Source organism: Musca domestica, unplaced genomic scaffold (genome assembly GCF_030504385.1).
Source record: "Musca domestica strain aabys unplaced genomic scaffold, Musca_domestica.polishedcontigs.V.1.1 25, whole genome shotgun sequence".
Lineage (NCBI taxonomy): Eukaryota > Metazoa > Arthropoda > Insecta > Diptera > Muscidae > Musca > Musca domestica.
In genome coordinates, this window is record NW_026712277.1 from 10,160,438 (window position 1) to 10,185,910 (window position 25,473).

Consider the following 25,473-nt stretch of genomic DNA (forward strand, 5'->3'; position numbering starts at 1 on the left):
ATCGATTTTTCAAACGTGCCTGTGGTTTATCATTGCCCCTACAGCAAGTTGTGTTGTGGTGGTACGATAACCGATTTTCCTTTATGGTATCGAAAAAATGCAAAAATAGCAGGTTCGGGAAGAGAGCATTATAAATCCAATGAAAAGTGCATACACGGATTACTGAAATTATGTGGTGTCAAAGATACCGCTTTTTTCCTGTTTGGAACTTTTGCAAACTTATCGGAAAATTCTTAATTAACAATGATATTTTATATTGAATGTATTTTAATATTGACATTTCAAGATTGACATATCTTATCATATCTTATAGTGATGTTTGTTTGGAAGAATGTTATTTTGCATAGTAGAACTATAAGGTAAAGTGATGCAGTCATATGTAATATAATTTTTTCAAAATTTTTTCCTTAGGCAACATCTCATTGTCAAAATCTATGTTTATAAAATCGAAGAGGTGAACTGTTTTCTAGGCATTGATATTTGACAAGTTAAATTATAGAAAATGCCGAGTTGGGTATGCTTATTTGAAATGAGGTACCTTCATTTCATTGTACAATGTTAATTGGAAGAATTCTTAATAATTTTTATTTTCATGTGATTTTATTTGGTTGGTTTGAAGATGTGACCTTGCGTATCTGGATAATACGGATGTTCGAAACATTTTACTATGATGGGGAAGGTGTATTAGATACATACATAATTTGGTCTGTTCAAGAACTGCAAGAATGTAAACATTTTACTACGATAACAGATTTTTCCTTTATAATATCGAAGAAAATTCCAAAATTAGTAATATTGTAGATACTGGATAGAGCAAATATCACTGAAAAAAGCCACCTGTAATACGAGACGAGTGAATTTATGTAATTGTTATCACAAAAACAAAGTCATTCGTGTGAAGTCTAGGCAATTGTTAAATTATTAATCTGGTTGATCATTTTTTCTTTGTTTCTTCTCTTTTGTAAAATAACGAATTTCGATTCGTTTTGTGTGCAATGTGTTCCAGTTCAAATACAAAACAAATTGAACAAATTCAAGTGATGTTTTAATATGTGGCCATACAGCTTCATTATTCTTATATACCATTCACATAGTGTTTACACTTACAATGTGGCAACATTAATTTAACACCAGCTGGTTGTTGACAATAGAAAAACAGCGTCGTCCTCGTCCTCTATGGCGAAAATTTCGGAAATATTTTAGCATTTTTCACTGGAAAGTGTATTAATTTGTATGTGAAGAGTGTTGGCACATAATGTTGCTATTGGTGATAAAATCTTGCAAGACAAATGCGTCAGTCAGCATCCAAAAAGAATCAAGTGGCACAAGCCAGGCATCGCCTGAAGAGCCCGATGACAACAATAGTAGGCAAAATTTAAGTGGTTCCAGTACAAGTTCAAATAAAAGCAGGAAAAGGTTTGTGAAAAAATTTTTTTTTATCAAACAGACTACAGAATTCCTCTTAATTTCGAGGTCTTTTTCGCTAACAATATAGGAGAATTGACTTGTAGTCTTAAGCAGCAACAAATGTGTAGGGAATGTAATTACCCCCTTAAAGGCAACTCTATTGTGATTTATTTGCGTGTAATCTTCAATAGTTTAAAAATAACAAGATTTTTTAAATAAACTTAAATTTATTACATATTATACTTTGCAGAAAACGTTGTGAATTCTTACATTCAGTGATTTTGAATCAGAATTTGAAGACTGTGATTTGGATGGAGGATCAGTTGCTTTGGAAACAAGGCTACGTAAAGTGGCGCGTAAAAATGCATTGTCTCATGAAGAAATGATGAAACTCCTACACGTAAGTTTTCATTTATGTACGTGCGCAAGATTGCTTTGATTGATTTTGTTCTTAATTTAGAAATTCGTTAAAAATGAACACATCCTTGCACTCATAACCTTGAAGGCTGAAGATGAGCTGGCTCGTGAGAAACTTAAGGCTGAAGATAGAGCCATTATTATAACAGATACTCCATCCATTCCAAATTAACCCGTTCGAAAGCAAAGGAACTCAAGAAGCAGCCGATTATTTCATTGCCAAAAATCCTGAGTGCAGAGCAAACAGAATAGCATCACTGATTAATGAAGAGCTGAACTCGGACGAAGAAGATGAAGAATATACATTCAAAGAAAAGATTTCGTGGTAAGATTCTTTCTGATATTCGCATTATTTCAGTAATTTATCTTTGTCATTTACAGTCAGATGATGATCCAACACAACTGCTTCCGATTTGGACTCCAATCCGCGAACTCCTCAAACTCCAGCCGTTCAAACCGAACCGGATGATTCACCTGTAAAACTTACTGAGGATGGCTGTTTCAAGGTACCGCTTAATAAAAGGGTCCCCAAGAAGAGCTCAGAATCGCAACTCGAACGCGATCGAAATTGTGTCTGCAACAAACCACCATAGAAGATATTGAGTCTGAATTTGTTCCACCCGATGTTGACTACACTGAGCCGGCAGAACCAGATTCTCAGGTGGTCGATGAAGATTGGAATCAATTTTTAACCGATTTCTTAAAGCCACTGAGTATGTTTTCATATTGATCTTAAAAATAAGTCACACAAAGTAATAATGTAAACTGTTTCAGATTCTAGTTTAGTAGGAGATGATGACGATCCCATTAATGACCCCGAATATGTTGCAGCTGAAAAAGAACTTGGGTATGTACATTAAAGATTTGCCTGATAGTTTAAACAAAGTTTTTTACGTATTAACTTATGATAGAAATGGCAACTGCCCTCCCATAAAGGTGAGTTTGTGGGTCCTGTAATCCTTTTCTTTTCGTCCTACCGAAAAATTATTTTAACATAACATCACCGATTGAGTAAAACATTTTGGGTCTTTATCAATTGTATAATATGAAGCAAGATTACGTTGTGAGCTATGGCAACACTGTCATATCTAATGTCTTTGTTTTCTATCGGCATTCACAATATACAACTGCATAAGCCAGGAACAAGTAATTGATAAATTGAAAAGTAATTATACTAATTACAAAGTGCAATACTATTACATATGCTAAATATGCTGTTGTGATTTGTGAAAACCCCTAGACTCCTCCGAAGTGCTTAATGAATTGTGTGTAAAATGAGTGATACTTGTTCGTTTTCCATAAATATGAGTGCGAGGACAGCAGTTTGTAAGTACTGGAATATACATTTATATCCAATCATTGATAAACTTTCCATATTTTAGCAGTGGCAGCAGTACGAGCAACTTCATACAGGACAAAGAGCAATTCGATGCGAATCACTCAGATTCATTGACCCAAATTAAAACCACTGACGGAAAAAGAAACTTCAATCTATTTAAGTACCGGCAACAAACTATTATTTACTAGTGGAAATATTTTAACATTGATCATACGGTAGTATATAGCAACAAATTGTAGCGAAATCGTTATCAATTCACAATTCATTTTTTTTTTTTGCAGATAGCTTACACTGAATACCAGAAGAATGCACAGGTATTGTTGGCATTTGTCACCACATGTGTGGTAAAATTAAAGGATCGCTGAAAGTCAGTTCAAATTTCATTTGCCATTGAAAACCAAACATCCAGATATTTATCAAGACTTCATCAGGCGAAAGAATGATTATACTGCGACTTCTATTAAACTAAGCAAGAAAAATCACAACAACCGTACCACTTTATGCCCGTCAATTACTGACACACAAAATGCTGAAAACAGCAACAGTTTCACCACAAAATTCTTCAGTTCCTGATAACCACGAATCTATCATTTGACACAGTGCAGAGACCGGCATTTTTGGAGTTGTTTTCCTATGCTGATATCGCAATAGAAATACATCCATCCAATTATTACGAAAAACTAGTCAAGGATACATGCGATTACAAACGAATGGAGTTGTTTCAAATATTTAATGCCAGCACATTATATTTTTGCTGTACCCTTGATGTATGGAATTACAACGGATTCTATTACATTGCGATATCTGCTCACTGGGTTGATGATGAATTACGGAGGCAATCTGCATTGTTAGCATGTAAAAAGTGTGTGGAAAATTTGGCATGTCTGGAGAATTTGTATCATTTGTATAGTGCAGCTATGACACAATATGGTATTGCTCCTACACAAATTGTTGCCTGCACAACGTTAAACATGCAAAACTATTTTGATGATTTTGGCGAATTGAATTTGGGAAAAGATGTATTTCAGAACACGTGCAATCCACAACTGAATGATGTTGCCGAAAAACTGACATTTTTATCAAATCCGGATGCGTTTCACGTTAATGCATTTATGTTAGATATAATAAAACTAAACAAAATATGGGGTGGCAACTTCTTTAGGAAGCTTAACAGTTGTGGAAAGTCCCTTCACAGTAGTTCAATGGAAAAGTAAGTACATCCTATTCTTCCGCGCTGGCCACAATTTAACACCAATTTTTAAATCATTCCTATTTCAGGTGCTGCAATATTTGGCGCATATATATGTCAAAAGAACAAACAGATGTTGTAATGTCCTTCCTTGGTGAACCCTTGGTAAAGCCATGTCTCTACTCCGTGACATCTCTATATGCAGCCATAAAACAATTGTTGAACAGCAAAGAACAACTCAAAGACATCTCTAAATGCTTAAATGTTCCTTGTTTATCAAATCAAGAAATTGACTATCTACAAGAATTCTTGCTTGTGTATGAGCCAATGGCTATGGCATTTGAATTTTTAGATATGACACAAAACCACTATTACGGCTGTTTCTTACCTACACTGGTAACGATAAAATGGAAATTAATAAGACTTTATAACTCGAAAAAGCTGTGTCATTTGCAAGATGCATTGCAACAGCTAAGGGAGGACCTACAAATGGATTTTAAAGATTATTATAACTTGGATGGAAGCAAATCCGATTCAATTATGGCTGCACTCACATACCCGCCAGTTAAAACTCGTTTCCTTTCAGGACTTAAAGACAACATATATTGTCTAAGTTTTCATCCACGAAACATGTTGCTCAAATATGGCAAGGAATATCATAAAAGAGATGACAACTTTCATAATCAGTATACATCACTTGTGAATATATCATCAGCGGAATGTGAGGTTACTGAATTTTTTGATTTTGGTGATTCAACTGATTCTGGTTTGTATCATATTTTCAAAAATAAAACTTTAACTTTAAACATTTACTTTTTAGCTGCCGAAAATGGAAACCTTCCACAATCATTGAAAATGGAAATTGATTCATATTTAGCAGATCCTGATGGTAGTTTAAAATCGTTACAAAAATATCCGACTGTAAGACGAATGTTCTATCGTTATAACACCTGTATACCATCACCATCGTCGGTTTCACGTATATTTCCCGTGACAGAATTGTTGCGAACCAGTTTAAGCTCTCCTTGGGAAGAGGAACAATTTGAAAATAATTTCTTCTACAGCCACTATTACGTCAACAAGAATCGCATGTAATTCCATATTATTGTAGGTATTTATGAAATAAATAACTCTAACAAAGCAACCAACCTTCTGATGAGGCATGATTTTTTTCTGAACCAGTATAATAGATGTTTTTAGCACAAATTATTGCTGATTTTAACTTTATTTAATATTTAATAAAAAACTGACTGTAATCAAAACTCATTCATATTATCACTTATAGTTGACGCTGAAGAGCTGAGAGATGTGAACATCTCGAAAAAAGAAATTGCGGAGTTAATGACTGAACTTTTAAGTAACTTAAATGAAGGCATACCATTTGATAGTATTGAGTTGGAGACCCCTCGTAAATTCATATTGAATTATCAAGAGGAACAACAAAATACAACACCAAACACATCGCCGGAAAAAATAAGCGAAAATGCGGAATGTGTAAGCCGACAATTACAATTTGAAGAGCAGGCATCAATTCAGGAGCCGCCACAGCAGCCACAAGAATCTATGCCGGAGTCATGTTCTATAATATCATCAAATAATGTTACACAACAAAATATGTCCTTCCATCCGGACGTTATGTCCACTCCTTCGACTACGCACAATGGGCAGAATATCGTAGAACAATCTCAAGAAAACGATGAAACCTTGGCAATGATTCCAGTGGCAACACCTAAAAAGAATGCCGACAACTCCCCTTCAAATACAGTATCCATTCCCGCCAACAACATAAGTACCCAAGTTGATGTAATTGCCGTACCTATACCTGGTCAACCAAATTGTTTTCAACTAGCAAGGGTTGTCAATTCGACAGATGAATTGATGGAGAGTGGAACAAAAGTAATTACCGGTTCGAAGTTTCTAAAGGAGAAATCGAAGGGAACTGCTGCGCGATATGATGTGCCATATGAAACAAATTACTCCGGAGAATACATCTCAATAAAGCGGCATGCCATTGCCGAGTACATAGATAAGTTTGAAAGCCTTAAACACGCGCAGGTCAATCAAATTTCAAGTACTACAACTGAATCTGAAACACCGTCAGATAAAGAATTCACAAAATATCAATATGATTTAATGCAACAACAAATGCGAATACACGTACAAATGCTAACGCAAACCTATATACAAGTGTATTGTCATCCCGAGCTGTGGAAGCTAGCATCGAAACCTAAAGAGATGCTTTTAGAGTTGCAGCAAAAGTCCCAAGATAATGCCAATTTCAAAATTTGGAATTTGGAAAAGGCAATAAATCTTATAAATAAATGGTCGCATGACTTGGATCAGGATACTGAAGAGAATAGAGCACTGATGCAGTTTCTTCACCGTGAAGTGGAATTGACGTAAGTTTTTACAGAATTTTAGATTTAATACCAACCATTTCTCAACAAGTTCTTTTTCCGTTGTCTCCTTTTAGAAATCACAATACTCGGCAGATTCCAAGATTCCATCCCCGTCTCTTGGATTGTTTTTTGGAATCTGATGTTTTCATTTACCCCGAATATCTGCCACGAATGCCGTTTACACCCAAGGTATTAACCATAGAACACTTCTCGCCGGTGGAATGCTACTTAATAGCCATGGGTCTGGAGAAACACGTAAATCTCATACGCCAAAGAAAAGAACGTATTTTTAAGAAATCTTCGGCTGAACGATTGGCATGCAAACGATTCACCAAAGATTTGTTACCAGGAAAAATCATCGGCGTGTTTGGGACCACATTGTTCAAATGAGAAATGCTGAGTATTACAATCCCATCAAGGTAATTGGTTCAGTACACTGTTTTTGAATCGTGAGTAAATAAGGGTATCTTCCTTAGTATTACTTTGAACACCAGAGGGCACCACCTGTAGAGTATACACCTATAATTGGCTTTGAAAACAATACCGTGCCCTTGCCCAAAGATCGGTTTTCTGAATTGCCACTAGTATTTCAACAATATTTGCAAAAGGTAAGAAGCTTTAATGTCATTTCTTTTTATATTGTAACAAAAAGTAGCATTAACACAATAGGTAGTTGTTTCTGAAATGAATGAAATATTTAGTTGTCTATTACTTTAAACTATTACTTAACCCTAATAATGGCCGACACGATCTCTGGGAATGAGACGTAACTCTGAGCCATGTTTTAAAAAGACATTTCCAGCCGTTTGTTGAGGGCTAATACCAATACCATCGTCAGTAATAATTGCACTGGTGGCAGCAGGAACTTTGAATTCCTCAGCGGCGAATTTCAGGACCGCTGTGAAGGGTGTAGCTTCGGGTACACTCAAAACTTTAAATGGCAATTTGGGATCCGAAGTTAAAGTAATCTTAAAAGTAACCTTGGACATGTTGGCTATTTGTGTCTGCTTGGCAGATTAACTATTCAATGACAGTACCTAAAATGTTAGTGACGTGGTCAGTAGAAAGTTTGTTGGTTTATAGATTATAGAAATTGTACTTACTATATATGCAGTTTTCAAAGGAACGCCACTAACTTATCTACTTAGTCGACTTTTTTCTTGCTAAAAGAAAACTGTTTTCCAATAAATGCAATACTTTTTTATTAGAAACGAACAAATGACTTGTTCAATATGTGCTTCGCCTCCAGTGTAATGTGTTTTAGCTTGACGTTACTGTGAATGAACATTTGATGTAGATGAGTTATCAATTCATCGTGCATTGTTGTGTTGTCATTCATGTACATTCCTTTTATAAATTCACAATAAACTATCGATAACTGGATTGATTGTTATTGTTTGTTTTTTTTTTTGTTAATGCCAGAAAAACGCTCCTCCTGCGCCTCCGAAACCAAAAAGGAAACCCAAAAATCCAAACGTGACGGTGTCAGATAAATTCAGAAATTCATTTTTTGAATTTGTACGAGAAGCCGTAGGTGAGGACATTCTTACTGAGGAAGAGAATATTGATGAGACACCAGTTCAGACACATCCATGTGAATCGCAGACATTGTCGGAAAACAATACTCCAACTACACGAAAAAGGAATTTACCAAGCAACGACGCACCCAAAGCAAAAAGAAGAAGGCTTCCCCGTTCATTGACCATTAATGTAAACTATGTTTTTGGCAGTCCTCCAGCTACGAACCTGCCCTCAATACTTCCAAATACTTCAAGTGTTGCTGGTCTAAATAATACCACATTACTATCGTCCGCCAACAATACTAGCACAGGAAGTCTCTTGGACGCGACGTCGACAAATACAAACGTTGATCATATAAACCGAAGTTGTAATGCCAATAGCTCAACCTTGGATGTACCAGTTGTGACGTACAATTTTGATGTGACTACAAAAACACTTCAGCCGCAGTATGGTCAGATTTCAACAACATTTAGTCATCAGTCGGCTGATATAAATACTGCATCAATCGATACCGTAACGATCTCTTCCGATGATTCCATGCAAGGAATAAATCATGCAGCGGACACGACTGCATTAACTCAAGCCGCTGAAGATAACTCTCAAATACCAGCACCGGAAAATTCATCGACTGGCACAGGTCATGCTGAGCCAACACAATCTCCCACAACTACAATAGATAGAAGTCCTGAGGCAAACAACTCCACAGTTACAACATCCGGAGATCCAGCACAGTCTGCTACAAGTACAACACCAATAAACCCCACCACTGCCAAAAGTCCCCAGGGGTCCAAACGGGATACAACTTCAAATTCAGAAAGAGATAGGTGTTCGGACGCTTCACAATTAATTACATCTGTAACTACCCTTTCCAACGTAAAATCTATTAACACGACAAATAGACAACCTCAGCAGATAGACTTAGGAATAGTTTCGAAAAATTCCCAACCAAATGCAACATTCAGTGATGGCAACAAAGAAAATTTAAATACCACACTAAAAACAAAGCAGCAGTGTGGCAAATACCGGCGTAGAACTGTTATTCTATCACACATCACAAAGTTGAATAGGAGTATAACCCGAAAATCAATAGCCTATCGAGAAAAACGATCTATTAAACAACGTTGCGAAGATTTAATAACCGCCTACGGATTACATTTGGAGACGCTGCAGGTACGCCACAAACACTCACCAATTGTACAACATTTCTATCGAAGGTTTAAGGCTTTGGAATTGTACACAAACCTGCTAAAGGGCTTGAAAATGATTTGCAACAAGAGTGCCAGTAACAACAATGGAGGAAACTCCAGTCCCAGTGGCTTAAAACGTTCCCGCAATTCAAATGCCGAAGATGAGAGCAGTCCATCAACTCAAAGAATGGCTAGAAAAATTAATCGGCAGGAGGAGAACTTCAGACACATGTTACTGCCTGATACTCCAGAGGAAGCTAATCGTAAAGATGCAAGTAAGAGAATGAACAACAATTTCTCTGATTTCTCCTTAACTTAATTCATTTTTCTTTGCAGTTTATGCATTTAATTTTTATGAGAAAGTGGAGGAAGCATTCAGGGCATCCAACAGGGCAGATGATTGCAAAAAGTTTAACACTATTTTAAAAACATTTGATCCCAAAAAGGACAAAGTATCGGACTTATATTATGTAAGTATGTTCTAGGTTCTATTTGATTTACCTCTAATCGTTTTGCTTTGTGTAGAAATTGGAAAAACTGTTTTTGCCAGACCATCCAGAATTGGCACAAGTATTCCTGACATTTCTCTTGCCGTCCGAGGCGGCAGAAATTGGAAAATTTTTTGAACACTTTATGATAACTAATATGACAACATTCATCAACAAATTGAACATCTACTTCAACAAACAACCTGCCCAAATTCGCAAAATATACAATTGCCTCAATGAATTAGCTGATGATCCGGACGTGACTATGAAGAAGATTGAGTCGAAAATCATACCCCTCCTAAAGGGTAATCAATTCCTAATAGACTGGTTTATGCAACAGTTTCCCAAAAGCACTCCTCCCGAGAGGTAAGTTTATAAATTTTATTTTCGGAGACACAATTTCATTGAAAACTATTTTTAGATTATTTTCGACACCGGAGCATATATTGAATGTTAAAGAACAGCAATCGAATCGTCCAGGTGAACATGTAGAGACAATTACGGACATGGATTCAAGCGTAAATGATACTCAAAACCAGGCGCCCACTTGTCAGTTAAGGGTATGTATGTCAAAATAAATAAACAATATTTTCTATTGACAATTTGTAACTCATATTTTGCAGTACATTAATGGACGTATTTTTTATGGATCTAAGATGTTACTGCCCGCCAAATTGTCCTTTATGGCTGTGTCATACAAAGACAATCGAACGTCTACACCACCTGCACAACCCTCTCAGACTCAGATTACTGGGTGTGTCCACGCTATTAAGGACCACGGCGAAAAAACGTTTGCAATCTACATCGGAGCTGGCAAACGTTGCAGCCAACACTGAGTCTACCGATGAACAGGACAAATCTGAAGAGGAAGATGTATCGAAGGTTCTTGTAATCGATACTACAGCCGAAGAAGATGATAGTTGTTCATCGTTTGAACCTTGTGATGAGAATACTCTGAAAGCACATGCTTTGCGACTGAATCCGTCATATTATGGCTCCACTTGTTATTCGGCAAGTGCAACGAGTACACCCAATTTAAATAGTAATTTCCAAGGTCATCATCCCAACGCTAAAAAGGTATCATTGAATTTCAATGAGGAAGCTTCCACTGCGGGCAATACACCAGCCACCGGAAAAACATCGCCTCGCAAAAATCAAGGACATCAATCATTAAATTCACCTTCGTCCACTGCAACCTCTTGTCAGTCACATGCAAATGTCCGTGAAAAACGAAAATCTCCGAGTAAGAAAACAAAATCTCCGCTGATACAAGGCACCGGCAGAGCAGTTCGGTCGTTCGGCAACCAACCCATGGTTGTCATACATGAAAATAATTCAGCCATACAGTGTGCAAAACGTTTAAAATCCATGGTTGAAACGCCATCGGATGAGCAAAACTTGAATGAAGACACCGTTGTTGATACCAAGGAACACATAAATATTGTGGCCAGAACCAAAACTAGTATGAAAAGTTCGTCTTCGGTGGCGAACAGCGGTGCTGTAACTTCCACCACCACTACGCCTTCCTCAACGTTCATCCCAAATGCCAATACCAATGTCAAACAAGAACATTCGGACGATTTAGAATTTCTACCAGAACACGCCTCAATCACACGAAGTCCTTTCCCAACACTTAAAATGGACACCGATTCCAATGAAGAAGATGCAGCTCCAGCCAGAAATGCCTCAGCATCCAACATTTGTAGCGATGAAGACTGTAAAATTGATATTGTTGCGAATTTGGTTACGGAACCCACTGAAGACACAAACGAAATTCCCCGTCCAGTGCCACTACCATTAAATGCAGCTTGGACTAGAGATGAGGATAAAGTAATTTTAATTGAAATGAAGTTGGGCTCAACAAATCGGGAAGAACTATACCGACGTATTGCAACAAAGCTGCCAAGACGGACTTTATTCGAAATAACGGCCAGACATCAATTCCTTGTGGATTTTCTGGCAAAGCTACAAGGCAAATAGATTTTATGTTATATGTTTTATTTAAGTTAGCTTTAGTTTACTACAGCTGTATATAGTTATTGTTAAAATGTTTTTAATTTTAATAAATTACAAGACATTGAAGTGTTTTTCCCCAAAAAGGAAAGTGTTCTCAGAGAGGCAAAGAAGGGAATGATAGACTTTATCTTATCTGATGAGAATCGGTCAATAATGGAAGTCATTGTATATTTTATTGAAATGTATTTTTTTTTTAATTTTCCTTACACTCTAAAAACTTTGGTTCTTATTTCAAATATGAGTATTACTTATACATTTTTATTGGAATTGGCATTTAATTTTACGGATGAAATGCTCATTATTTCATCATCTCCCACCTCATTGATTTCATCGTCTTCATCCTCAGCATCGTCGTTGACAATGTCATCTAAATTTGGGGTCTTAATACGATTTCGTATAATTATATCACGTTCGGCTGGTGTTTGCAAATGCAATGGGTTGGTAACAATTTCACAACCATCCATATCACGTCCTTGCAGACCAAGTGTCAGATTGACTTTGGATTGATGGCCACTAGTTATTTCGCCGGTACCGGATGATAACTGTCCTCCACTTACTGTACGTGCAGCGTTGGCCGGTGGTGGCTTCAAGCGCGATGGGTCAAGCAGAGAAGGCATTTTTGTAGATTTTTTGGGTGTACGGGCAGGAGAACTTTTCCGTGAGTTATTAAATGATTTTAATTGTTTCGCCCTATAGAAATGATAAATAGTCTTAATGAGTCCTTGTGGGAAATTTGAAGATACTTACGCTTCTATTAGTTTCAGCAAAAGCCGGTAATATGCTTCATACTCTTCACTGCCGAATTCATTGGGATCGTGGCGGGCATGTTCATACATATCACAAAATTGGTGTATCATTCTTTGTCCGGTGCCATTGAGACATGAAGACAGAGTCGTAAGTAAGAAAGCCCTTAAGTTTTCGTGGGCATGACGAACGGCACCATCACTTTTGGCGATTTCTCGTTCTGTTTGGAAAAAAGAGAATTATGAATAAAGAACGATAAACAAACTAGACAGTTTACCTAATATTTTGATATCATCTACCGCCTGCATGCGATAGTAATATGGTGGCAAAGGTTTATCCTTCTGCAGTATGTACTTATCGTCATTCCACAGTAACTTCGGTTCGACTTGTATCTTCTGTATGCAATCCAAACGTCGTTCAATTTCCTTTCTGAGGGCCTAAAACACACAAATCTCACTTTAGCTGGATACCAAATCAAGAATTTGAACGTTTGCATTACCTTTTTAGCATCGTTACCAACTGGGACATGAGGACCACGACGGCTTCTCAGTGTAAAACGCATTATTTGTCTTTTGGCGAAGATGAACAACATTACAAATGTCAGAACACCACCGCCTATGATAATAATTATCATAACACCCGATAATTGCTCCATGTTTGGTTTTGTAAATTGATACTTTTTCTGAATTAAACTGGATTGCAGAAGTTTTTTATGCTAAGACCGTGTAGTGGTCTCAATCTGTTCAACCTCTTTTAGCTCTTCCAAAAAGAATTGATATGCTTACTTTGTTTGACAATTATTTAAAAGTATTTTCCATTTTCACAAGAGAAAAACAAATATCTTGTTTGACTTTTTGGAAAACCTTTCCCTTTTTCCATGGCCCAACAACATCTGATAAAAAGGAAGTAATTGTGAATGAATGTTCAGTGCAAACAAAAAGTAAACAAAGAGGGTAGAGTAAATTGATAACACAACCAACAGCCTGAAACACCAACAGCTTAAGGCCTATTTAAACTACACTTCATTTTAAAAAGTGGTCCATCTTTTTAAAAGGGTAATGCTTAAAATATTGCGAATAAATTACTGAACGCTTTTTAATTGTCTTTGATCGAAGAAAAAATAATCAGACAGATCTAATGTCAACTAATCAGTTGTGAATGATTTTCCTTGCCAACTCACCATTGTGAATTAACGAGGATTGATTGTAGAGCTCTAGCACGTCATCCTTAGTAAAATGTTTTGATTTCTTCCTGCCAGGCCGAAAAGTTGCCAGAAATAAGAGAATAATGAAACTTAGTACGAACATTAATCAATTATGGAATAAACGACGAACCAATATCGATGAAAACTGGTATACCTATTTGTTTTTTGCGGTCCTGCGTTTCGTCCTGGTTTTCATACAGACGGGCTATGTCCACCCAGATGAGTTTTTCCAGTCAATTGAGGTCATGAATGGTAAAATGGGAATTTGTTATTTATAAAATGTATAAATTAATGGCATAATATTTGCAGGTGATCACTTTCGCATTGAACATGTCCGGACATGGGAATTTAACAATACAATGCCGGTGCGTAGCATTACTTTACCCTTTCTGCTGCTGAGAGTTCCATGGAGTTTCCTTGAGTTTGCAGCCCTTTATTTGAGGGAGTACTTTAGCATAGAAATACTGTGCAGCTATACTTATTTGGTTTTTCCACGTTTGATATACTGCGCCATATCATTTGTCAATGATTGGGCTCTGTATCGGGTGTGCATGCTGTATAGTCTTCGTTTTGAAATACGTCTACTGGCATTGGGCAGTAGCTGGGTAATGCTGGTATTTGGCACCCACACCTTCTCCAACACCATAGAAATGGCATTGTGTTCTGTGCTGTTATATCTGGTGGCCGAATGTATGATCACCACCAACACCATTGTGTACAAGAAGGAAATACTCGACGAGAAATATGACAAGGCAGCCTCAATTGGAGAACGTGTAAAGATATGGAAACTGAAGAATGCTTTGCCAACCCACAATTTCAATAAGATCTTTGCCATGTCAAGTTTATGTGTTATCGGGGTGTTTAATCGCCCCACATTTTTATTGTTTGGAGCACCCATGGTTTTCTATTGGCTTCTACGTGGAATGGGTACCAAAAGTGTAACCTTTACCGACTTCCATTTACGTATGCTGTTGTTTTGTGTAAGTGCCATACCAGCCATGCTGTTCTTTGTTCTTTGCGATTCACTGTACTATAAATATTTGACATCTGGAGAAATTATGACCAAGACCATAAGCATAGATAATTTTGTATTTACACCCTGGAACTTTGTCAAGTATAATTTAGATCCCAAGAAGACATCAGAGCATGGCTTGCATCCAAAGTATATACATTTGCTGGTAAATGTTCCCTTGCTTTATGGCATTTTGGGAGTAATTGCCATGGTTTCCTTTGCCCAATTAATGATACGATTCTTCAAAGCAGAATACCAGGGTTTGCCAAGGGCACAAAGTATTGTAGGTCTAATGTCGGCATCGATTTTTGTACCATTATTCTTTTTGTCGTTGATCAATCATCAGGAGCCTAGATTTCTCATACCCCTAACATTTCCCATAATTTTGTTGCATGGACCCAAACTTGTGACTGGCTTCTGCGCCCACTATCCGTTTCGTGTGGAAAATCCATGGCTGAGATTATGCTATGACAAATTCCTGTGTACGAAATCCTCTGCCATGTATGTCATGAAAATATGGTACTTTGCCAACATTGCTTTAACAGTTTTCTTTGGTTTTATGCACCAGGCGGGCGTCTTTCCCATGGCCCAACACTTTGAACAACAAATGAAACTTAAGGCCCCCGATCAGCATATACATTTAATAACCTCCCATACGTATATGTTTCCAATGTCCCTTGTAAACATTCCCAGTACACAAATGGTGCACTACAATACCCAAACTGGTCAAAGATATAAAAAGCGTAAAGATTTCTACCTCTATGAATACGGTGGCCTGGACATGCCCCAACTAATGTCTCGCATACGGCTCATCATGTCTCATTGTGAGCTGAAAAAAGAAACCAAGAAGCTAAGATATCGTTTATTCTTGGCCATTCCATCGTCACTAAGTGATGATCTCAATTTGGCTTTGGTCCAAAGCAATGCCACTTATATGAACTATGAATTGAGACATGTTTTCTATCCGCATGTATCGACAGAAGCTTTACCACAATTTCTGGGAAGACATCCTGGTATTGTTGATCCACCCCATTGGTCGGATGACGACTTGAAAGGTACCTGTCTATTGGAACAGGAACCCGAGTTAAGTTTTAGCTATGCCAGCAAACAATTATCGTCGTTCATCCATCAATTCGGCTTGGCTTTGTACGAATTTGAATTAAAACGAAATATGCCGAAAAACAAAAAGACCCTGACCAAGACAAAATGTTATACATAACAAGAACGATTGCTATTATAGATTGTTATTTTATTACAGCTAGTCCTTAAATGAACCAAAGATATTCTGTTTTGAATAGTAATACTCGAAATGAATGTTTAGTTTAAATCACTTTCTACATTCCTGCAAATGAACAAATCAACTCTATACTTAAAATTCTTATAATTTTTACATTTGTGTATATATATTTTTAAGAAAGAATAAATGCTTTTTATAATGATGGAATCGATAAGAAATAAAATCGCATTTTAAAGCAATTGATTTTTATTCTCAATACATTTAGGAAATGATTTCAATAAAATGGGCGTTCTTCCCTGAATGGAAAAATTTGGGTGAGCACAAGGGATTCTCACATACCACTGATCCATATCTCTCAAGACCTTACCTTTTGAACCATTAACCAAATGAAAGATATTTTTATATATTTGAAAGATTTTTTTTTAGTTTATTCACGCTTTAAAGTAGTTGTTCTTTTTTCATAGTTTGATTACCTTGTTGTTTTATCTTTAGGCTTTAAATACAAGTAAATTTTATAGGTTTTGTTGTAATTTTAAAGTAGTTTAGGCATTTGTTTTTGAGATTGAAATGAGCATAAATGTTCTATTGTGGCTGATTTAGTTTAGTTTTCATTTATATAAGGATAACATTTTACTTAGGAATTGTGTGGGTTAGGTCTATTATTTTGTTTTTCCACAACTTAATTCTATACATATTTAAAGTTTAAAATTTGGAGTTATTTTTATTTAAATTTTTGTAACGTATATTATTTTGTTAAACTGATTTGATTTTTCAATGCTAATAAAACGCTATTTAATTTAATTAAAATTATTAATGAAAAATATATTTATTTACTAAATGTTATTTCTTCTTCTAACCAGTTACTATAATAAAAAGTGTTAACGATTTTGTTGTTTCTGCTTTCTAGTAATTATAATAATAATAATAATAATTTTAGAGCAAAAATGTTAATGAAAAAACGTTTGGTACCCTTTTCTCTAAAATTTAAATATAATTTGTTTTTGTTTTATTTTTTTATTTAATTAATATATGATGTGTATATATTTCTATGTAAAGTTAAAGAGTTCATAAAGTCTATCAATATGTTAAGGTTTAAAGACTTGTTAGTTTTATTATTAGTTATTTTTTAAACATACCTTTTTTTATTTAGAGAAATATTTAGTTGACTAAATATTTAAATGCTCTTAAATTATATATTGTTTAGGTACTAATGCTCCGAGTTTAATATGCTTTGTTTATTCATATTTATTAAATATTAAATAGTTTATATTAAGTAATATAGCTTTGCTACGTAGTATGAAGAAATATTTATTTTTTTTATATTTGTATAGCGATTTCTTATTCTGTTTTCATAAAGTAATCATAAAATATATATATTTGGTTTGTTTTTAAGTAGCACTAATGAGAGAACATGTATTTTTGGTTATTAGCTAGAAACTGGCAATATCATTTTAAACAACACTGACAGTTTAAACAAATTTTCAATCTGAAAAATATTCAAGATAAAATTTGTTGAAAATGTCATTGTCTATTGACAACCATTTGCTGCCAACCAACTGAGCTGGATGTTTTGCTTTGATATACAATCGTAGATAAAACATCGTTCTTAGCGCTCACGTTTTTCTTATTTTATGGCTTTTGGGAAATTCATTTTCATTAAAATTCTATGCGATTCAAACATGTTTTCTTATATATAATTTATTAATAAATATATTATTTGATACTTAAGAATAATTATGCTAGAAAAGATTTAAATTTGTCTAACCTCTTAAGGTTTGCTGCAAGGAGATTTCCAGTGCTACATTAAATCGAGCAGTAGAAAAGTATTTGAGAATATATAATGTTGTAATTTTTATGAAACAAAACGATACTGGTTACAGCTGCCCTCTTTTAAATTTTCTTTAATCGCATTTACCTCAAGAATAAAACAAAATATGTTTTCAGTTATTACTTTTGCCATCGTATTATTCTGTAAACATTTCTTCGCATTTAATTTCTCATCTTCCGTGTCCATAAATGTAGATGAAGTATTCTTTTCTCGGTATAGTAGAAGTATATGAAATATATCATAAGGATTTTTGTAGCACCGTGGTTTTGTTAAAGGGATATCAAAACATCATAGCATGTATTCTATCATTCAGATTGTCTTAAATTGTAATTAGGATATTTGTTCAAGCTATCGTTCGATAAAAATGTAAATTCCAAGTTCAATTTACCATGGCAAAGCAATTTCTCATGGCAAATCGTTTAGAAACCACAGAAATGTAAAAGAAGAGTTGTATTTTGTTTTACAATTATTAGATGCATATTATTATTATTAATATTAATTTGTTCTTATTTAAATATTTCTATGTTATTTTGGTACTTGAAGACTCCTAGCATTTCTTTGCTGCTATTGTTATGACATTTAAAAAAAGGGGAGAAAAAAACTAATTCAATACATTTATACTATTAATTTTTAAATTTCGTAATTTCATTTTTTTTGTTGGGGGTTGTACGATACCCCCCACTTTTACAGCTCGAATAATGCAGGGGCAAACATTATTAGCGAGCTTTGATTTTTACAATTTTTAATTTGTGATATTTTTTTGTTTTCAAAATAAAAAAAATATGTGTATTTGATTGTAATTCCAAAAAGTTTTTTTAGAAAAGTAAATAAGATTGGAGTTTTAGAAGACGTTTTAGAGAATCAAAATAGTTGTTAAAGCATATGTTATTGTGTGGAGAGTTAAAATATTGGAAGATCCTTTGAAAAATGCAATATTTTTGTAACATTTTTTTAATTGAAAGAAAAAACATTTAATTTTTGTGAATAATAGGAATGCATTGATTTTAAATATATTCTTACAACTAATTTTTATTATTCTTTTTTGATAAAACTGACTCTTGCAACGAAAAAAGAGTCTATAGAGGTAAATTAGAAGTGATTTGAAAATCAGAACTCTGGAGAAAGCTTTTCATATAGTGTTGATGTGACGATTTAAAGGCAAATTTTTAATTGGGGTATGGATATGCAATGTTGATGTCAGGAAATATATGGGAGAGGAAGATAGCAAAATTTGAATGAAAATGGCGTCATAGATGTTTGTTGGAAATTAGAAGGTATTATTCGATATAAAGTACTATTTAATAGAAATATTACAATTTTGGTGTATTATTTTTACAGGATAGTCTGGAAAAATATTTCGAAAGAAATTATCCATGTCTTTATAAAATATTTTCCAAGAAACATATTAAATTTTACTAAAAGTTTAAGCCATTGATTTAAAAATTTTTAGTTTTATCTTTTGGAAATTAACATTCATAGTAATGATTAAACATTTCAAATTACGAAATTGTAATGAAATTTAAAACTTATAGGATATATTTTTGGAAAACTTGTAAGTAAACTTCCCAAAGAGTTCTACAAAGGAAAGTGCACATTTTTCAAAGAAAATGTTGGTGGGAAATACTCAAGACTTGATAAAAAAAACCACTCGAATGCGTTTTGAAGACAACGTTTATGATATTCTATCGTTAAGATTTTTTATTAATATTACTTTTTTTGTTGTAATGACATGGCCAGGAAAAGATGCCTGGCTTCGCTTTAGTGTTTGCTGTTTTATTATTTTGTTTTTCATTTGATTTGGTCTAAAGTAATTGTTTCGCCTTTCCCTTCTTTTTCTTTTTTACTGCAAAGTATCCTCAATTAAAATCTCCTTTTACCAAATACTATCAAATTAAAATTATTCCTTTTTAAATTCGTTAAAGTTTTAAGGTTTTTCTTTTACCATAAACTAATATTGCTTAAGATTGTTGGTTGGTAGTTGATATGTAACTGAAATCTATTTTTTATACCAAATTATTGGAAACATAGCAGAAAAACAAACTCAAACTGAATTGAAAAATACAAAGTACAAACGAAAAATAGAAGAAGAAGAAGAAAACGTAAGGATTTTTGTATTTGTTTTTCAGAAAAAAATTTATTTAAATATTTCTATTCAATAACTTAATTAAATTCAATAATTATTGCTCTGTCTTTTTGTTTCAAGAAAACTTTACACAAATTTACACTACATTGTAGGAAGGAAGAATATAGAGATAGCTGGGGGAGGAGGAGGAGAACTTTTTTTTAAACTAAATATTTAAAAATATAAATATTTCAATAAGTATAAACAATATCATTTTAGGAGTAATCATCATTCACATGCTTGCATTCATCACGTTGTCGTCCTAAACGTGAACAGTCCGTTTTGGAGAGGGGGGTTCCGGATGTGACTGTTGAACCCAGTTAGCCGTTTTCTAGATGCCATTCAGTCAGAAGAATTGTTGTTGTTCTTGGTTTTGTTGCTGTTAACAAGTTGCGCTCACCTTATTCGCTTATATATGATGTCATTGTTGTCACTGCCATTTATGTGGGCACAATGTAATCGGGATTCATGTAAGAGAAGCCCACAAATTCCGTTTGATCCAAGTTCATCATGAAAACTTTGTCTGTGGGCGTTAGATCGGTCTTTTCCGAGGTGAATTGCTTGTCGAAATTCGAAACGTCTTTGCGGTGTTTCTGTGAAAAATCAAAGGGTCAAATGGGGAAGTCTTATTATTTATCAGAGACTTACTATTTTTGGTTTAAATGGTGGCTGCACTTCACGATTCTCAATCTTTTCCCAATCAATGCGCCTGAAGAAGGGATGTAAGCGTACGTCCTCTTCGCCTGTTGGGCCACAGCCCAAACGTTTACTGGGTTGTTTAGTTAGAAACTGCAAAGAGAGAGAGAGAGAGAGTGAAGAATATTTAAAATCGTTTAAAAATAGCCAAAAAGTTTGAATACTTACACCTTTACAGGCCTCCTTAGCCTCTTTGCTTAAACTCTTGGGATATGATACATTATGGTCTGTAATGGCTGCAAATAATTCTTCCTCATCCTCGCCGTCGAAAGGCGGTTGGCCTACTAGCATTTCATACAAAAGGACACCATAGGCCCACCAGTCAACAGATTTTCCATAAGGTTGATAAAGTATGATCTGCAAGAAAAGAAAATGAGATTTGTAAGGAAATTACTTTAAATAATTAACCTAAATATTTAATATTTTTTCAAAATTGCTTGTCAAAGTATCCAATTTCGATTATTAATAGAAATTTAGGATGGAATTTCGAATAAAAAATTGCCCATTTGTTAAATTAAATCCCAAATTTAAATTGAGCGGTAAATAACAATTTTCCTTTGAGGCTTACAAATTTGGGGAATTCGAATTCCAGTTTTTAAATTTCAAATTTATTTTTTTATTGAATTTTGTTCAAAATAACTATCCATTTTATACTAAATCCCATTGTTGTCATCATAATATTCCTTCTAACTCACCTCAGGCGCAATATAATCCGGTGTACCGCAAAATGTTTTTGTTGTCTTATCGCCAATAATATTTTCTTTGCACATACCGAAATCGGCAATTTTCACATGACCATCGGAATCCAATAAAACATTGTCCAACTTAAGATCTCTATACAAAATGCCTTTGGTATGCAAGAAGAATAGGCCAGCGGCAATTTCGGCAGCATAAAAACTAAACACACACACAGAGGCAGACAAATATTAAAATTTTGCTTAGAATAAGGAGAATATCTACTTACACAGCAACAGGCTCTTTAAATTTACCAAATTGTTGTATTTGAAACATTAAATCACCGCCATTGACATACTCCATGACAAAAAACAGGCGATCCATTGTCTGGAAGCAGGAATGTAATTGTACCAAAAATGGTGGTTTCTCTTGCAGGGCCAGGACACGTTTCTCAATCATGGTGCACTCGACATCATCGTCCTGGATGATGACATCCTTTTTGAGTATTTTAATGGCATACAGCTCTTCGGTGCCTTTGCGTTCGGCCAATAGAACCTGAACAAAAATTTGTTATGGGATATTTAATGTAAACGTAAAATGAAAGAAAGAGAGAGGGAGAGAGAGTGTGTGTGTCTCATACCTTGCCAAATGACCCCTTGCCCAGCACTTTAATAAAATTAAAGTCACTGGCTCTTATCATATCTTTGGTCTGACTTTGGCTATTGGTTTCGGAACGCATTACCAAAGGTTTCTTCTGTGATGATTTCTGTAAGTTAAAAAAAAGGAAACCTAATTGGAGAATTATTCTCTTATCCGAAGAGGAAATGTTACTTACTCTCATCTGAGATTTAAGTTTAAGCAAATCTTGTGTGGCATCAGCACATGGCACATTGTAATATTCCCCCTCTTCCTGGGTAAGCAGTTTGAACCAGCCATTGGCGGGATTCTAGAGAACGGAAAATTGTAAATAAAAGCTTAAAATGAAATGAGATTATCTACCTTAATTATTTCTGAGATTCCAAATGATAGGGCGCCCATGAAATCATTGCGCGAAGTACGATCCCAATCCCAGACCTCTATGAGAACTCGTCGATCTTTGTCTTCGGCTTTAAGTTCACTGAAAAGGAATTCAAGTTACTCTTCTATGATAGCTTTACTCTTTTGTCAAAACATTCTTATTAAAATAATTTTTTTTTGAAAAATTTCCCTTTACGACGTCGAGAAAAATCGCAAAAAATAGCAGATTCTTACAGGTTCTGCAACATGGCAATTATTTACATTTTCTATGTTTTCATTGAGTTCTCAAAACTGTAATGGACGTCAAAAATATTGTCCTTAAAAATAAAAACCTCTTCTCAATTGAATATATTTCCACTTGGGTATGTTTCCCATATTTGTTTATTCTTCTTCTTTTTATCTACTTACTATGTAATGGTTTCATTCCACACCGGGTTTAGGCATGCCTTAATCGTACGCGTTTTCTTCTTGCACTTCTCATGTTCATCGGGAATAAGTTTGACCTTAACATAAGGATCACTTAGACCATTTGGATCCATGGGAATGAGATTTCGACCTTCTTTAACTGGAAATTACAAAAAAAACATCTTTAAGTCATTTCTTTACAAAAATATTTCTATATTTTCAAGTTTTAAATCCATTTTAAACTGCCATTGAAAAAACAGAGAGCGAGAGCTCCCCGGTGGAACATTTCAAATATGTTTCCTGCTCACCATGTTCGTTTATTTATTAATAGTCTTAGTATTGCCGCAAGCAGTGTTGGGTGGCATATCGACAATGAAGTTGGCTTTATGGTGCCCAACCCCCCTGACAAATGGGGAATTTCCATGTGATTGGGAGGAACGGAGAGAGGGAGCTGGCGGTATGTATTTAATATGCCATCTATTTTGTATTTTTTCCTGTCCATAGTTATGGAGAATATTATCGTGTGTTAGATTTGTTGTGATTTTCATTTCAAGCGGAAATATTTTTTATTTTTGTACTTCAAAAGTTTTTTGCTTTTTTTGGTTCATCAAAGGCAAGTTCTTTAATGAGGAGAAAATGACGACCGGGAGGGGGTCTTATTATAGATTTCTTACGAGGAGGAAAGTAAGGAAAATTATGATATCTTATTATAGATCTTAAGGCTGAAAATTATTGTTGTTGTTGTAGCAGTAGTACATGTAAGTGTTTGCGTTCAGCACACCAGTTCCTAAACGTATGAGTGATTTCATAAATTTCTTATATTTAATATCACTCATACGCAGACTTTTCATACAAACGACTGGGGCCCAAGGAACTAGATGAGCTCGACAGAACCAGATTGGCTCAACTCCACTTGGAATTTTACAAATTAGTATAAACATCCGCAATAGTTGATACAATAAAACATTAGCAATTTCTCAGCAAAGCTCCTGAACTTGTTCCCATTGACCCATTATCGTCACCATCATGTCATCCATAATTACCGCATTTTTCGAATTTCAAACCCATTTTCCATTTTGTTTTGGCATTCTTTTTTTTTCAACTACTTACTCATCACGGTTAAGGTGTTGTCTTTGACACCCAATTCCAGAAAAATGCGTCCACGTCGCTCAGTGTGATCACATCCGCATAAGCTGGGCACGTTCTCCTTGCAACGTGCATGCACGTTCATGTCACATGCTGTTCAAGGTAAACAAAAACATTTGTTTAACCCAAACAACAACCGCAATGGAAGATAACAAAAAAAAAAAAAAATAAAGAACAACAACAAATTATTCTATTTATCCTCAACAAAAACAACACAACAGGGTATTGTGTTGTTGTTTTTTGTTATTATGTTTATTATTTTTTTTTCAATGGGAATGGGGTATTTTGTTGCAACTGGTTGTTAAAGGTGGTGGTGGTGGGTGGATTTAGTTTGGTGGGGGATGATTAGTAAAGAGACAGTGAAAGTATATTTAGTTAGCTAGATTTGGTTTAAAATAAAAGGACATTAGACCAACACTCATAGACACACACACACACGCAGCACATACATACACACCCCCACACAATGGTATTATGGCATGATTTGGTTATGAGGACATAACACACACACTCACACTCAATTGTTAAGAGAAAAATGAACCCATTTAAAGCAATTGAAACCGGAAACAAATATTTAAGAAAACAAGAATAAAAAAACACATACTTACCTGTTGTCGCCAGGAAGTCAAAGGACCTTCTTGAGCTCAAAAAATAAATTTAGTTTCATTCCATGATTTCCGAAAGGGGAAATTTGAAATTGATTGAAAACATGTTGGCCATTCTCCAGCAACACACAAGGTCAGTCATTAAGGACATGTGAAGTGTATTAAATAAACATTGACTTAGTCCTTCTTTCAATGACAATGGTCAATGGTTGGTAGTTTTTCTAGGCAATCTTTTGGCAATATTTAACAAAACAAGTTATCTTAAGTACGGTCAACTGGCTGAGGGAGAGCCTTGTGTGTGTGTCCTGCTTTGTTCACATATCCAAAGTTTATTAGGTCTTTTAGTGCCGGACACACAGACACACATATCCACACACGCTCACACATTATGTTCGAATTGAATGTGGCAAAATCAATTTTCACACGAATAAACCTACAAAAATTATTGACCGTAAAAGTGTAAACATGTTCCACTTTTTAATAAACATCTACGACTAGGTGTAATTTTCCAAGTTCCCCCATCTCTCCTCTCTCTTTCCCTCTCTCTTCGTCGTGTGTGTATGAGTGAGTGTCATAATGTAGCTATTTTTATAGATTCAAAGACCTAACACACAACTGTAAAAAGTTGTTTTTTTTTTTTAAAGGGACATCACATGGCTTCATCTGTTAGGATTTCACACTTAGCTTCAAATGAAAGGATATATTTTTATACCCACACACATACACACACAGATCTTTTATGTTGCCATGTATATATGCTTAGAATATAAAAAGTTTATTCCTGACAAAGTCAAAGTTTATTCTCTAATCGTTTAATAG

General features: G+C 34.9%; 6 protein-coding genes across 18 annotated transcripts in view; 3 read left to right on the forward strand and 3 right to left on the reverse strand.

Annotated features, from left to right (window-relative positions):
• Positions 1-1,255: 1,255 nt before the first annotated feature.
• LOC101895592 (uncharacterized) lies at positions 1,256-12,051 on the forward strand. The gene is given in 21 exon segments (XM_059123510.1): positions 1,256-1,416; positions 1,684-1,807; positions 1,868-1,988; positions 1,991-2,062; positions 2,065-2,346; positions 2,349-2,537; positions 2,599-2,671; positions 2,736-2,760; positions 3,730-4,373; positions 4,442-5,118; positions 5,173-5,439; positions 5,638-6,751; positions 6,826-7,103; positions 7,106-7,170; positions 7,228-7,359; positions 8,174-9,734; positions 9,796-9,929; positions 9,985-10,313; positions 10,369-10,507; positions 10,571-10,765; positions 10,767-12,051. Coding segments are annotated over 21 exon segments (7,743 nt in total). The 3' UTR covers positions 11,928-12,051.
• LOC131802871 (uncharacterized) lies at positions 3,560-5,496 on the forward strand. The gene is made up of 3 exons (XM_059123594.1): positions 3,560-4,373; positions 4,442-5,118; positions 5,173-5,496. Exons 1-3 carry the CDS (start codon positions 3,874-3,876, stop codon positions 5,445-5,447), a joined length of 1,452 nt encoding a protein of 483 aa, XP_058979577.1. The 5' UTR covers positions 3,560-3,873; the 3' UTR covers positions 5,448-5,496.
• On the reverse strand, positions 7,350-8,042 carry LOC131802872 (ubiquitin-fold modifier 1). The gene is made up of 2 exons (XM_059123595.1): positions 7,855-8,042; positions 7,350-7,788 (listed from the first exon to the last, which is right to left on the reverse strand). The coding sequence occupies exon 2, from the start codon at positions 7,738-7,740 to the stop codon at positions 7,483-7,485; it is 258 nt and encodes an 85-aa protein (XP_058979578.1). The 5' UTR covers positions 7,741-7,788; positions 7,855-8,042; the 3' UTR covers positions 7,350-7,482.
• A 75-nt stretch (positions 12,052-12,126) lies between the features above and the next one.
• LOC101894965 (protein C1orf43 homolog) lies at positions 12,127-13,608 on the reverse strand. The gene is made up of 4 exons (XM_005177932.4): positions 13,207-13,608; positions 12,985-13,144; positions 12,711-12,927; positions 12,127-12,653 (listed from the first exon to the last, which is right to left on the reverse strand). Exons 1-4 carry the CDS (start codon positions 13,360-13,362, stop codon positions 12,212-12,214), a joined length of 975 nt encoding a protein of 324 aa, XP_005177989.1. The 5' UTR covers positions 13,363-13,608; the 3' UTR covers positions 12,127-12,211.
• Positions 13,609-13,874: 266 nt separating this feature from the next.
• Positions 13,875-16,383, forward strand: LOC101896912 (GPI mannosyltransferase 4). The gene is made up of 2 exons (XM_005177944.4): positions 13,875-14,163; positions 14,221-16,383. Exons 1-2 carry the CDS (start codon positions 13,995-13,997, stop codon positions 16,140-16,142), a joined length of 2,091 nt encoding a protein of 696 aa, XP_005178001.1. The 5' UTR covers positions 13,875-13,994; the 3' UTR covers positions 16,143-16,383.
• Positions 16,384-20,088: 3,705 nt separating this feature from the next.
• The window catches only part of LOC101894476 (protein kinase C, brain isozyme), a 99,797-nt gene continuing 94,412 nt past the window's right edge, over positions 20,089-25,473 (reverse strand). For 8 of the 13 annotated variants that reach the window (XM_059123802.1, XM_059123801.1, XM_020034867.2 and 5 more), the window contains 9 exons: positions 24,014-24,142; positions 22,907-23,063; positions 22,481-22,598; positions 22,122-22,427; positions 21,771-22,036; positions 21,502-21,703; positions 20,975-21,163; positions 20,759-20,899; positions 20,089-20,703 (listed from right to left, as the gene is read on the reverse strand). In XM_059123802.1, the coding sequence (XP_058979785.1) occupies positions 20,551-20,703; positions 20,759-20,899; positions 20,975-21,163; positions 21,502-21,703; positions 21,771-22,036; positions 22,122-22,427; positions 22,481-22,598; positions 22,907-23,063; positions 24,014-24,142 (1,661 nt within the window). In that variant the 3' untranslated portion in view covers positions 20,089-20,550. Of the gene's footprint in view, positions 20,704-20,758; positions 20,900-20,974; positions 21,164-21,501; positions 21,704-21,770; positions 22,037-22,121; positions 22,428-22,480; positions 22,599-22,906; positions 23,064-24,013; positions 24,143-24,657; positions 25,234-25,473 lie in introns of those variants that run through there. The other 5 variants (XM_020034870.2, XM_020034869.2, XM_020034871.2 and 2 more) reach the window with 2 other exon arrangements.